At 49.5% G+C, this 11,979-nt stretch overlaps 5 protein-coding genes across 5 annotated transcripts; 1 reads left to right on the plus strand and 4 right to left on the minus strand.

The window, feature by feature from the left end:
* Nucleotides 1–587: 587 nt before the first annotated feature.
* AFUA_1G11830 (putative MFS sugar transporter) lies at nucleotides 588–3,251 on the minus strand. The gene is made up of 5 exons (XM_747456.2): nucleotides 2,420–3,251; nucleotides 2,014–2,354; nucleotides 1,715–1,952; nucleotides 1,141–1,661; nucleotides 588–1,087 (listed from the first exon to the last, which is right to left on the minus strand). Exons 1-5 carry the CDS (start codon nucleotides 2,455–2,457, stop codon nucleotides 696–698), a joined length of 1,530 nt encoding a protein of 509 aa, XP_752549.1. The 5' UTR covers nucleotides 2,458–3,251; the 3' UTR covers nucleotides 588–695.
* A 545-nt stretch (nucleotides 3,252–3,796) lies between these two features.
* Nucleotides 3,797–3,967, minus strand: AFUA_1G11840 (uncharacterized protein; the record flags this gene model as incomplete). The annotated part of the gene is made up of 1 exon (XM_747457.1): nucleotides 3,797–3,967. The coding sequence occupies one exon, from the start codon at nucleotides 3,965–3,967 to the stop codon at nucleotides 3,797–3,799; it is 171 nt and encodes a 56-aa protein (XP_752550.1).
* A 1,826-nt stretch (nucleotides 3,968–5,793) lies between these two features.
* Nucleotides 5,794–7,841, plus strand: AFUA_1G11850 (uncharacterized protein; the record flags this gene model as incomplete). Its single annotated transcript, XM_077803922.1, has 4 exons — nucleotides 5,794–6,175; nucleotides 6,231–6,653; nucleotides 6,723–7,524; nucleotides 7,580–7,841. The coding sequence occupies exons 1-4, from the start codon at nucleotides 5,899–5,901 to the stop codon at nucleotides 7,839–7,841; spliced, it is 1,764 nt and encodes a 587-aa protein (XP_077660091.1). The 5' UTR covers nucleotides 5,794–5,898.
* An 858-nt stretch (nucleotides 7,842–8,699) lies between these two features.
* AFUA_1G11860 (mitochondrial import receptor subunit TOM22) lies at nucleotides 8,700–9,587 on the minus strand (the record flags this gene model as incomplete). Its single annotated transcript, XM_747459.2, has 2 exons — nucleotides 8,700–9,263; nucleotides 9,473–9,587. The coding sequence occupies 2 exons, from the start codon at nucleotides 9,585–9,587 to the stop codon at nucleotides 8,947–8,949; spliced, it is 432 nt and encodes a 143-aa protein (XP_752552.1). The 3' UTR covers nucleotides 8,700–8,946.
* Nucleotides 9,588–9,812: 225 nt separating this feature from the next.
* Nucleotides 9,813–11,940, minus strand: AFUA_1G11870 (mitochondrial-processing protease subunit alpha). The gene is made up of 2 exons (XM_747460.2): nucleotides 11,758–11,940; nucleotides 9,813–11,679 (listed from the first exon to the last, which is right to left on the minus strand). Exons 1-2 carry the CDS (start codon nucleotides 11,854–11,856, stop codon nucleotides 10,033–10,035), a joined length of 1,746 nt encoding a protein of 581 aa, XP_752553.1. The 5' UTR covers nucleotides 11,857–11,940; the 3' UTR covers nucleotides 9,813–10,032.
* Between the last annotated feature and the right edge of the window lie 39 nt (nucleotides 11,941–11,979).

Consider the following 11,979-nt stretch of genomic DNA (forward strand, 5'->3'; position numbering starts at 1 on the left):
AAAAGCAATATACCTGCAACGTACAATGCTATCATATCTCTGAATTACTTTAGACCATACGCGAAGTATTTCAGTTCTTTGCGAAGCATGATACTTGTACTTGTGGTCGTGATTCAGCGTTCCTTACAACCCCAGCTTCCCCGGATTTTTTGCAAAGTGCGGAGTGATTCCACTGCGGGGATGGATCAACGGGACGGTGGACCACGGCTTATCCACCATTTTCTGTCAATTGTTTATGCAGGGCGGAATGGGGTTCCGCTCAAGCTTTGATTTAGGAAAGGAACGTCTCCTAGTGGTTGGCTAAGTTGTTTACTATCGAGTGGACCGGTTACTACGCACTCGAGTAAGGATCAAAGAGTTGGTAGGAATGGTTCTGTCGGGTGGGTTCTTTTCCAGAGTCTCTCTATCTAACGTCGAGAGGTCGCCGCCTGTGAATCGCCTGACTCTGTCTATGAACTACCCTAGCTGACAGTCGTGACTTGTTTTATGGTTATAGGTTGCCGTGACAACTATGGTGGTTACAGGCATGTTACATAAGGTCAGCCGAAATACGCATTTTTATATACAGCAAGCAAAACTAACATAATCCTCAGTCATGTACGCAATATCAATACCAGATTGACCACTTATAAATATTAGGTAGATACAGCAAGGTCATGATATCAACGCTACTCGGGCACTTGGGCGGCAGACATCTACCGTCTAGCCTCGAGGTTTTCAATAGTCACTGCATCACCCTTCTCATTGGCCTGGTCCTCAAAATGTTTCTCCTTCTCTCCAATCATCATCCGCTCACCGTGGGTAACATGGTTGGCGCCGCCGAAGAGAGCGTCAATCTCCTCCAGGGGAACTTGCTTGGTCTCGGGAATGAAGAACCAGACGAAGAGGGCAAGTAAGAAGTTGACACCCGCGAACATGTAGAACGCGTAGAACCCGCAGTTCTTCAGGAAAATGGGGAAGAATTGTTGGACAATGGCATTGGCGACGTTCTGAGTCTGTGAGGCCATGCCTACGGCCTGGGCACGAACGTTCATCGAGAATACCTCCGACGTCCAAATCCACACAGTTGCACCCCAAGAGGGTTTGTCTGAGATAAGAATGTTAGCTGGGTCCAGTACGGAACGGACCATAACAACTTACAGAAGAAGATGAATAAGAATAGTAAGAACACGATCGAAATTCCGACGGGTTCTGTCTTCACCCCGTTCGGCGATGGTGTTTCAGTTTCAACGGCGGCGGCAATGATCATGCAGAGACCCATGCCGATACCACCGACAATCAGGAGGAATTTGCGCCCGAAACGATCAATGATCCACACGGCGTTCAAAGTAAAGATGATACCAAAGGTGGCGTTGAGGGCATTGATGAGAGCGATCGTTCCGGCGCTGGGAAACACCTTCTGGTAGATCTTCGTCGAGTACGAGTTCAGGGAACCTTGTCCAGTGACTTGTTGACCGGCGTTGATGACGAGCGCCAGAGCCATACGCTTACGGAGGGACTTGTCCTTCCAGAGCGCACTATAGTTGCTGGAGATGGCTTCCTTTTCGTACTCGAGGGCCTCGCGGATTCTCAAGATTTCCTCCTCCACTTCCTCTTCCGTCTCACGGACTCGGCGCAGAGCGGCGCGGGCCTTTTCAACGTTGTCACCTCGCTGGAGAAACCTGGCAACTTTGTCAGTTATTTTGAAGTCGCATTGAGGTTTGCATCAGCTTACCATCGTGGAGAGCCAGGGATTGTTGGCAGAAGAGCCAGAATCAGACTGGGAACGAGCAGTTGGAATATGACAACCATCTTCCAGTCCCACTCGCCCAGGTTCTCCTTATGCTGCGTGCAACCATAGTTAACCCAGAAGCAAATGAAAGATCCAACGGAGTAGAACATTTGCCAGAAGGTCATTATTTTTCCACGAATCTCTGGTGGCGCCAGTTCGCCAATATAGATAGGACCGGCGGCTTCACAAATATACTCAGTTAGTGCACGACAAAATACACTCCATTGGCAAAGGATACTCACTCAAGGCAATACCCTGTCCGATACCGATGATAAGACGGCCAGCAAGGAAGCATCCGATGTTACCACGTGGGGACCATGTCTGCATGAAGGTGGATGCAATAACAAGGACACAGCCGACGCCCATACCAATCTTGCGGCCGAGATAATCGGCAATGGGACCACCCAAGAAGAAACCGCCGAAGATGGCACCCACGGTGTAGGCCGTGTTGACTGCGCCAATCATGTTCTCATCTGGGTCGTTAAAGAACTTGACCCAGTTCTTGGAACCCTGGACAGAGTTGTAGACGGACGCATCGTAACCATAGAGAACCATGCATGCTGCTGCAACGAGGGAGATGAACCTGCAAAGTGTCGCCGTCAATCAATTGTTCGCTTCGTTCCAGCCGTCGGAAACAGGATGACTCACCAGTTATACCCTCTCTTGGAGAGGATCTTTTCAATCATCTTGGCGGATAGTTCGTGTAACACGGCTTTGTATAGAATCTGAAAAGAGGATGGTAGAGAAGTATACACCAGGTGCCCAATCGCAGTCTCTCGTCCTTGTCAGCCAAGCCCTAGACTGTCGTAGGGTGCTTGTCGTATTATACACGACACAGATGCTGAAAGACAATACCCTGCCCAGAGGTCCCAAGAGACAGATATATAGCCTTCGTGAAGGATCAAGGAGAGATGGCGCCCGAGGTGATAGAAACGAGCAAGAGCCAGCCCATTATATTAGACCATGGGACACTCACGCCCATGGCCGCATCCTTGTGAACACTAGGAAAAAAGCACCCGGGAACAGTCCAATCAGCATCGATTGACCTGTCTCTCCTGGGTGGCTTGATGCTGTCTAGCTCTCAACTCCATGTTTCTAAGTGGTGGGGTATCTGGGGTGGACCGACGGGGTGCTTGATATGGAGAACTTTGATCTAGCCCAAGGCCAGTACCGTTGTGGGCGTGGTCACAGTAGAAACTCGGACGCGGATTTGAGGAAATTCTACCCCGTTGATGAAAGATATGTCAAGATTTCCACGAATCGGCGACCGGCTGGGTCAGGGGCCATGGGGAAAAGCGAGTCCACCAATAGAACGATTGTGCTCGACTCGAGAATCCAGTTCTTGTCTCATGGTGGAAGAAGGTTCGGACCAAAGCCTTGTGTTCCGCTTGAAATGGAAATCCGGGGACAATGATAACAAGGAATGATGAGGAAGTATGTGGAGAGAGCAGTTGGGATCTGTTGGTGGACGTGGAGAAGAAATGCAAGATGCACAGACAGGAGTTTCCAACGGTGTCACGAGCCCATCCATCGCGAAAGGGAACCACTACGGAGTACACAGTAGATAGTTAGGGCTGCCCCAATTATCCCCAGATGAATCCCAGTCAACTCGACAAGCTTTTAACACATTTAGGCAGTTTGACGCTTAGCTGATTGGCCAAGATTCATTTTGCCCATCGAGACTCAGAAGTTGGTGACTTTTCCGGCTGATTTGCAGTATCCCCCATCTAGATAATTCGATGGGGCGTGACTTGTAGCTGGTATGAATTCACCTAATGGATGTAACTGGTAGATCGACCATTTCATCAAGACTTATTACAATCGAATATCTATGATTTCACGCCATATAATCTTTGTTCAGAGAGACGGTTGGGCACATTACATGAACGCAAGACCGCAGTAAGAATCGATATAACAACCTACAGAATACCGACATGCCAAACTCTGAACGATACTGCCTTTATGTCCAAACCTCGAAGGCTTGGAACAAGATAGTAGGAGTAGAGAATATGGCGCGATGATCGTTCAAAAGCCAAATTGGTCGGGAAATCTCTCAACCTTCTGTGACTTTCTGTCAAAGATTTCTGGAATGAGAGACGAGTGACCCATCGTTGCTGATCTCAGCCCCGTTGCCACTAAAGAAATCTGATGGTGTTCAAGACCTTGTCTCTTCACAGTACCTTCGAATACTTGCATTCGGTGCTCGAGGGAGAACTGGAGTTTTATGAGCGGATTGTCCGCCTTTCGCATGTTCCGTATCGAGTGACTCTATGTCGAAGATAACTTGAATTCTTCCGCGAGAGTCCCTTCTAAATGCACCGAGTTGACGCCATTTTTGTTTCAGTGTGGAGAAAGGCAACGTGCGATCACTGGCATCGTCCGTACCAGTCACGCTCTCCCTCTGCAATACTTCTAGCTTGGTTGGGGAGGAAAATCCAGGAAAGAGGGACGGTAGAGAGTTGACCTGGAAGACCGAGGAAGACCCCGATCTCGTGGCAGGACTTCGAGAAGTCTGGGCACTACATAGACCCCGAAATATCCGATATCGCCTCTGCACTCCTCTGTAGAAGCTGCGCAGCAGATACAGAAGAACAGCTACCACAACAAAGCAGCCGAGCAACACGCAAACACTGTAGAAGGCTTGACGTCCACTAACCTCCTGTTTTGAGCAGTGTCTCTCAATGACTGCAAGGTTTCTTCCTGGATAACATAGTGCGCATATTTCCTCTTTAGCCGGAATTTTACCCCCTGGTGCACAAGTCTTCTTCAGATCGAACCCTTCGCAAAAATTGTCCACACATACACTGCGACGACTGTGGGAATTTTTCCGGACGGGACCATTCTTATCATGAGGGTGAGCATCACCATCTGAGCCACTGCCGAAGCCAAGGGTATCTTCTGATATTTGTGTCTCAGTTCGTACCTTTCCACGTTGAGATGCTGACTCTGGATCCGATCCCGAAGCTGCCTCCAGTTGACCGTTCCGAGCCTTGCTGCGTCGTTCCCACTGCGGATTGCTGTGCTCCAAGCGAGAGTCAAGTACTATAATTTCGCCGAGCGTTATGAGAGCTTCTGGGCTGTTATGAGGTCGCGTCAATAACCGCTTCCTTAGTTGCATGCTCGCTTCTTTTCCCACTGAGATTGTCAGGGTAACCGTCAGATTAACAACTGTTTGAATTCCGCCTTCCGAGCTTTGTGAGTATATTGAGATATTTCGGCCACGTATTGCTCCTGGGTCAGTCCAACACAGTCGTCGACCCAGGGAGACCGCATATCCTAGTTCGTCGACTTCAGCGTCCGAGTAGTTGAGCCCACTAAAGTTGATCAGTGTCTGATTGCAATATTCGGGCTCATATGTTTGACTGCTAAGGGACTTCTCTGGCAATTGTCCTAGACTTTCTGTGACGTTGACAAAATATGCAAGGAAAGCGTAAAGTAGAGCGATAAGATGTTGTTGACAGTACATTGGATTGGAGCAATAATAGCTCAGACTGAGCTGAGGATTCAAAATACCAAAGCTGCAATCATGTCAAAGACCAGAACTGAAGTATCACCTGGAGACTACGAGGAGCTCGACTACACCACATGGCCGGAGTCTCGCAAAGTCAGGAAGGAACAAGATGTCGCTCATGGAAGCTACACCTGATCTCTTCGACTACTTTAGGCCGCCATAATAATGGTGTGGATAACATTTGAAAGTAGCAAGAACGCTCAAGGGAGAAGACAGGCCATCTCTGTCCAGCATCTCAAATGTTCATGACGTGGGGCTCATCATATGTCCTGTAGTAGAATGCTCCAGAGAAAATCTTCTCGCTATGAAGAGGTAAGCCACCAACTTGGCCAGAGACACCATGAAATGTCGCTTCTCAGACCTCTCTCCACTCACCTGTAGTTTCTCATGGTGTCATGTCTCTGTGTATTTCATGACCAATTTAGTATAATTAGTCACGTGCTCTCGTGAATCGGTGACGCGATGCCATCGCGGTCTCGCCAAGCCATCTTTTTGGCCTCGCTTTATTGTCATACTGCCCTCATCTGTCAAGTCTTGTATATCTCATTCAGAATTATCTATTGTATACTAAGCTTTCACAGCTATTACTCCTGCAACTGTTTCGATCCCATTCCTCATGCCACGCACCTATGGCAAAGGGAAGCAGACGCGACTTTCTTTCGCTCCACTGTCATCATCGCCGCCAGGTACTGACAGAAGCACGAGAAATCAGAACGATCGTCTAGCTACTCTACGATATGAACATCCCTCCTCATCTTCCATTCTTCCAAATCCACTGCAGAGGGGAAAGACCCTGACGCGCCGAGAGGAATCATTCACCCCGCCAAAGAAAGTCTTATCAGAGGGAACGCCGTCCTCAGAGCCAGAACAAACCCCTCAGAGACCGAAAAAAGGTGGGTCTTGTCTTCCTCCCTCGTCCATGCATCTGTCACTCACAATTTTACGAAGACGGGTCGCCAAAAATATCAGATGCCAAGGACGCAATTACCGTGGACGAGAGCAGTGATAGTGCTCTGGAGATTCAGCGCAACGCGCGCAAATATACGCGGTTACGATCGGGAAAGCGGAAGAGGTCTCCCTCCTTACCAAAGTTATCGAAAACTCCTGCGAATGAACTTCAGATTCTGGTTTCGGATGAGAGCGATGAGGACCTGGTTATACAGCCTCGCCGAAGGTTAAGACGTGGTGCTGCCGACGCAAGGCCCATTGTCGTCGAAGAAGGCTCTGAGGACTCCGATGAGCCTATCCGCTCTTCACCAATGAAAAGACGCAAGCGAAATATCAACTCCGATCCCCCCAAAACTCCGCGGCGAAACTCAGACCAGGAGAGGTTAGATCTCGAAGAGGATCTAGAGGCCTTGCAGGACTCTGGTAGGATATCCTGATGAAAGGTACAATCTTTTGGGAGGGCTTCTTTGCTAACTTTAGCCGCTCATGTAGTCGTAAAGAACACGCGGACCCGAGGTCGTCTAGCCAATTCGGCAAGAGCTCAGCGCCAACGTCATCTGGATGCCCTAAGACGCCGAAGGGCTGGTGGGAAAGAGGAGAACGACGCGGCGTTAGAACAAGACTCAGACGCTGAGCACTCGGATGAAGCAGGCCCTGATGACGAGCCCGACAGTGAAGCCGAAAGCCAAGTTCGTCAGCAGCAGTTTCGCCTCCAGGAAGGGAGCGATGTCGAGTCAATTGTTGCAGAGGACGAGGACCTCGACCAATACGAGGACGATTTCGTATTAGAGGATGATAATGCCGAACTGGGAGTGCCATCCAGTCTAGAAGATTTACCGTTTGAGTTTTCTCGGCATGCCTACAAACAGCTGAAAGAATACTTCCAAGACGCTGTTGAATGGATGGTAAATAACAAGATCAACCCTGCCTTCCCTCGTTCCGATCCGCTCTACGAGGTTGCGTTCATGAAACTTGAAGATGAGGTCAAAGGACGCACTGGTTCTCAGCTGGTATCTTCCGTCTGGAACGTCAAATTCCGCCGAGCACTCCTGGCAAGACCTCATGTCGAAACCACTCTATACCCGATCACAGACAATCATCCTTGCGACGCGTGCAACAGGTCTAAGCATCCTGCTTCGTTTGATATGAAGCTATATGGCAAGGCTTATTCCTTGGAGACACTCGAACCATTGTCAGATGACGATAGCGACGAGGACGAAGAGGAAGATGGCCCTGAAAGAGACAGAGACGGTTACAGCTTACCAGATGAGGACACGCGGTTCTACCTTGGACGGTTTGTTTCCCTTCCTACCTTCTGTATTCACATTCTTCTGTTGACTCTTTGACAGCCATTGCAAAAACAAAGCCTCGCTAGCCCATACTCTCTCCCATTGGCGGTTTCATCTCAATGAATGGGTTGTCGACTACCTCGAACGCATGGGTTACTTAGAGGATGACAAGGTTCTTGAGCGCAGCCATTGGAGCCATAAGCAGAGGGCCAGGTATGCTTCAGAGGTGATGGGTTCAATGGTCGACAGTGGTGAGGTCAAGAAGCTCTGGCGTGACTTCCATATTACCCTGAAATCGGCGAGGGAGACAACCGTATGTTGAGTCTTCTCTACAGTCATGTGGTACTTACTAATCTGCGTACAGAGTCTCTCATGAGGCAAACCTTTCGATCATGCAGCCAGGTTGCTTTCCTTTGCTCTGCCTTCATTTGCACATACTTTATCAGCACAGCCGTCGACAAACTCGATGGGGCGCTTTCACATACAAACTGCCATCTTGCACTCTTGAGAGGGCCTGAGTTAATTTTGCCTTTGTTTCCGCGATGATACCCAATACTCGTAAGTCTGGTTGAATGGCCAACAATTGCTTCAATATGTGCCTATACAAATCAAAATTCATGATTCATCAACTAGTTCATCTACGTTCCATTATCTAACAACGTACATTAACGAACAAAGAGGAATAGACATGACACGAAATGAACATAAATAAGTTGTTATACAAGTACATATAGACCCCAAGAAGACGTCAGGGAAACGCGGAGGGGATAAACCAAAGGCTTGAATACAACAGGGGAAGGGAAATGAGGACTTAAACCGTGGCGGAAGCGATGCAAAAAGAAATTTTTCAATGATCGCGCCAGCCCAGTATGCAAACCAAAAGAAGAAAGGAATATGTGAAGAGAAAACCAGCTCCAACACCTTCCCGAAATCACGTTTTGTTTTGCACTGTGCTCATATTTAATCTCCAGAGATTCTCTGTCGCTTCGCTTGGTGAGTGGAGTCAATTTATGTATTAGCCGCGGTTGATTGCGGACTCAAGCCCAGCCGATCAGTGATCATGAATCAAGGGGAAGGACTGAACAACAGACGTCTCAGCTGCATCATCGCAATTGTAGAGTCCAATACACCTGTTGTATTTTCACCTTCGGGTTGAGGTGTTCATTTACAGAGTAGGTTTGGCCTGCTTGTTCTCAGCGGGGAGAGCGCCGGGTGTGAGCATCTGTACGAGAATCATTGTCAGAATGCTTCAATCAAAGGCTCAAACGGCTCGCAAGTACGCAAATGCAAAGATAAAATTCAATTCGCGTATGCCTCGCTTTCTTGGCAGAAAAAGTCGCCAAGTAAGAGTTTTCACACCACCACGGATTTTCAAAAGGGCCGAAGAGGTCCTAAAGAACCAAGTCGAGACAATCTGATGGAACGACTTAAAAGAAAAACATCCGTAAACATACCTCGTTAGCACCTTTGATCATTCCCTGCTCACGCTCCATTTGGACGTACTGCTCCTCTTCGGCGTAGGCAAGCGCCCATGGAACGCCAAGGAGGAAAGCACTGGTGCTGAGAATCCAGAGCGCCTTTCCACTGAAGGAGATGCTGGACTTTGTGAACGAGGTGAGTGTGGAGACGGTGGAGGAGATTTGGCGCCGGGTTGACGGGGGGACGATATCTTTCAGAGCGGCCACACGCTCGTACAGGGTCTCGCCTTCAACATCGAGGTCGGATTCAACGGAAATTTCAGACTCTAAGGTTAGATTGAAATGTTAGATATGTTTTCCTCGGATTCTCGTAATGGGAAAATGCATGTTGGGTATGGTTCTGGCTGAAGAATCATCAACCGGCAATGGATCGGGATGTCCCCGGATGAAGGAGCGAGATGCACCACGGTAGTGCGCGTGGTTGGAACGGAAGCTCATAGAGAAAGAGCAACCGGTTTTAGTAGAGGTTGCTCACCCGTGTCAGTGTAGTCTTCGTCCTCATCGTCCGTGGCGAGAAGAACATTGTTCTTGGTGGCCATAGGCTTCTCTTGAGCAAAGTGCTCGTCCTCAACCTCTGTGAGCTTGACCATTGTGACTTTGATAGACTAAATCGGGAAAAATGTTGCTAAAAAGAAGTGGTCAAATAGCTTTGTGACGGCTTGGAAATATGATGATAAAGGTGACGGAAATTGTTGGCGGACTGCGGACTTAAAAATGGTCCGCTCCAACTTTTTTCCCGAACCAGACTGCCCTAAAGCGGCAAGCAGCTGCAACGTGATTTGTATGAGACGCAACGATTCAATGGATTGCGTTAAGAACGATACGGATCAACTGCAAACTTACTGCTTTAACAAGATTAGATATTGTACAAGTCGATTATTGATGCCATCCTTAGATACATATGGCACAGCAATCTCATGCTATAATGGGGAGTGAAGAAAGTAAAAGCCGTCATCCACCCTCTATATAGTACACCCAAACCAGGTCCTGAATAAGTGCGAATCCATGAGCTGCGCTACGCAGGATCATACGATTCTATCTTCTTCCCAGCTTCCACCGTGCAATCCGTTCTTGGATTTCCTCCCATGGGAAAGGACGAAGTTTGTACCCTTCCAGCTCACCTTCCTGCAAGACCACCGTCGGGATACCGGTGCCCTGGCCCTTGTTCTGAACATGGCCTCCAAATACATGGCGGGCCACGCGACGGAGATCATCCACGGTCAGAGCCTCGATGCGGTCGCACATCTCCTTGACGCCAACCTTATGGCCATGAACCTGGACTTGACGGCCGAGATCCTCCAATTCCACCATGCGGGATTCCAAGTTCATCAACAGTGAAGAGCGCAGTTGGTTCTTCGCACGGTTGACCTCCTGTGGCTGCAAGGCGCTGTAGCCCGTGTCGAGAGTCAGTGCCTGCAGTTCGCGGCACATGACTTCAAGCATCTCGGTCGTACGGGTAGGACTGCACGAGGCGGAGATACCGAAGATTCCACTGTCTGTGTAGCTGTGATTGAAAGCGATGCAACTTTCCACCCATCCGTGCTGGTTCAGCACATTTGTATAGAGACGAGAATACATACCCTTGCCGGGACCGCCAGCGGAGAAAGACCCGCCGCCGCCGAGCAAAGTCTGAAGGGTGGCGAGGGCGTAGATGTCAGGGCTCGAGATAGGGAGAGCTTCAAAGGCAAGATGTATGTAGCTCAGTCTGGGAAGCATGGGGTTTGCTGGTGGGGGAATCGGGGGAAGAGAGAGGAAACCACCAGTGTAGTGAGAAGGTCTTGTCAAGTCCAGCGATGATGGCTGCACCAACGAAGGATCAAGGGGCGCCACAGATGCAGGCTTCGACGCGGTTGTAGAGAGGTTCTTCAGGAAAGGAAGCCTGGAAAGGACTGACTGGGTTTTTGAGGTTGGGGTTGTGGTGATTGTCGACGATGGTGTGAATTGAGGGACGGTCGGCACCTGTCCTTCCTGAGCTGCTGTCTCTGAATCTGACAAGGTCGTCTCAATTCCAGTCCCGGATAATACGGGCCCTTTGGCCTGATTTGCGGCCTTCATATCACCAAAGTATTGTTCTGTTAGCTTAACAGCCTCCTCGTGCGGCACACCGGCAAAGGCAACAACCATCCTCTCCGGCTTGAAAAAGACCTCCCTGTATCTCTCAACAACAGCCTTGTTAATCTCTTCCAATCTCTCACGAGGACAGAGTAGCGGGTTCCCTAATGTGTTGTCCTTGTAGGCCGCCATATGCACCAGCTCTGGTAGGATAAGTTCAGGTTTGGCCCAAATCTCATTGATCTCGTACTCTGCCGTAGCCAACTGCTGGAGAACTTCCTCATCAGTGATCAGAGGGTCACGGATTGTCTCCGCCAGAAGGCCCAGGGTCGCGGGAACTGCCGAGTTGAAACTGGCTGACTGGTACATCAACGACTCCCGAGACGAAGCGCACTGGATGTTCCCTCCTAGACTCTCAAGAGTCTCCAGCATCTCATCGCTTGTTCGGGACTTGGTCGATTTGAAGGCTAGTCGGTCCATGATGTGGCTCACGCCTCGTAGGCTCTCGTCTTCGTACCGGGATCCCGCATCGACGTAGACACCAACGCCGGCAAAGGGTCCGGGTAAGGATTCCGTGGCGACGCGGATTCCATTAGGCAATGTGGTGATTTGGTCTAGCTCAGCAGGGTCCTATAAAAGGCGAGAATGAAATTTAGCCTTATACGGCGAAGATGGTCGTTGGGGAAATGCAATGCCTGCAGCTCTTACCTTGGACTCATTGAGCGTAGCAAAGCTTCTGGAGGCTGAACGAGGCACGCGAGCGAGAGGCTTCGCAGACTCGATGGCGCGCAAGACGGAGCGACGCATCTTGTCGCTAAAATATATGATTTGGTTGAAACGATCAGCAAATATCCAATTGTTAGTCCTCCGCTCGGCGTGGCTTTATGAAGGTCTTTCGTAACGGCGGCGGCGCAAGAATTTGGGGAGCGG

The sequence above is a fragment of the Aspergillus fumigatus genome, chromosome 1 (genome assembly GCF_000002655.1).
Source record: "Aspergillus fumigatus Af293 chromosome 1, whole genome shotgun sequence".
NCBI classification, from domain to species: Eukaryota; Fungi; Ascomycota; class Eurotiomycetes; order Eurotiales; family Aspergillaceae; genus Aspergillus; species Aspergillus fumigatus.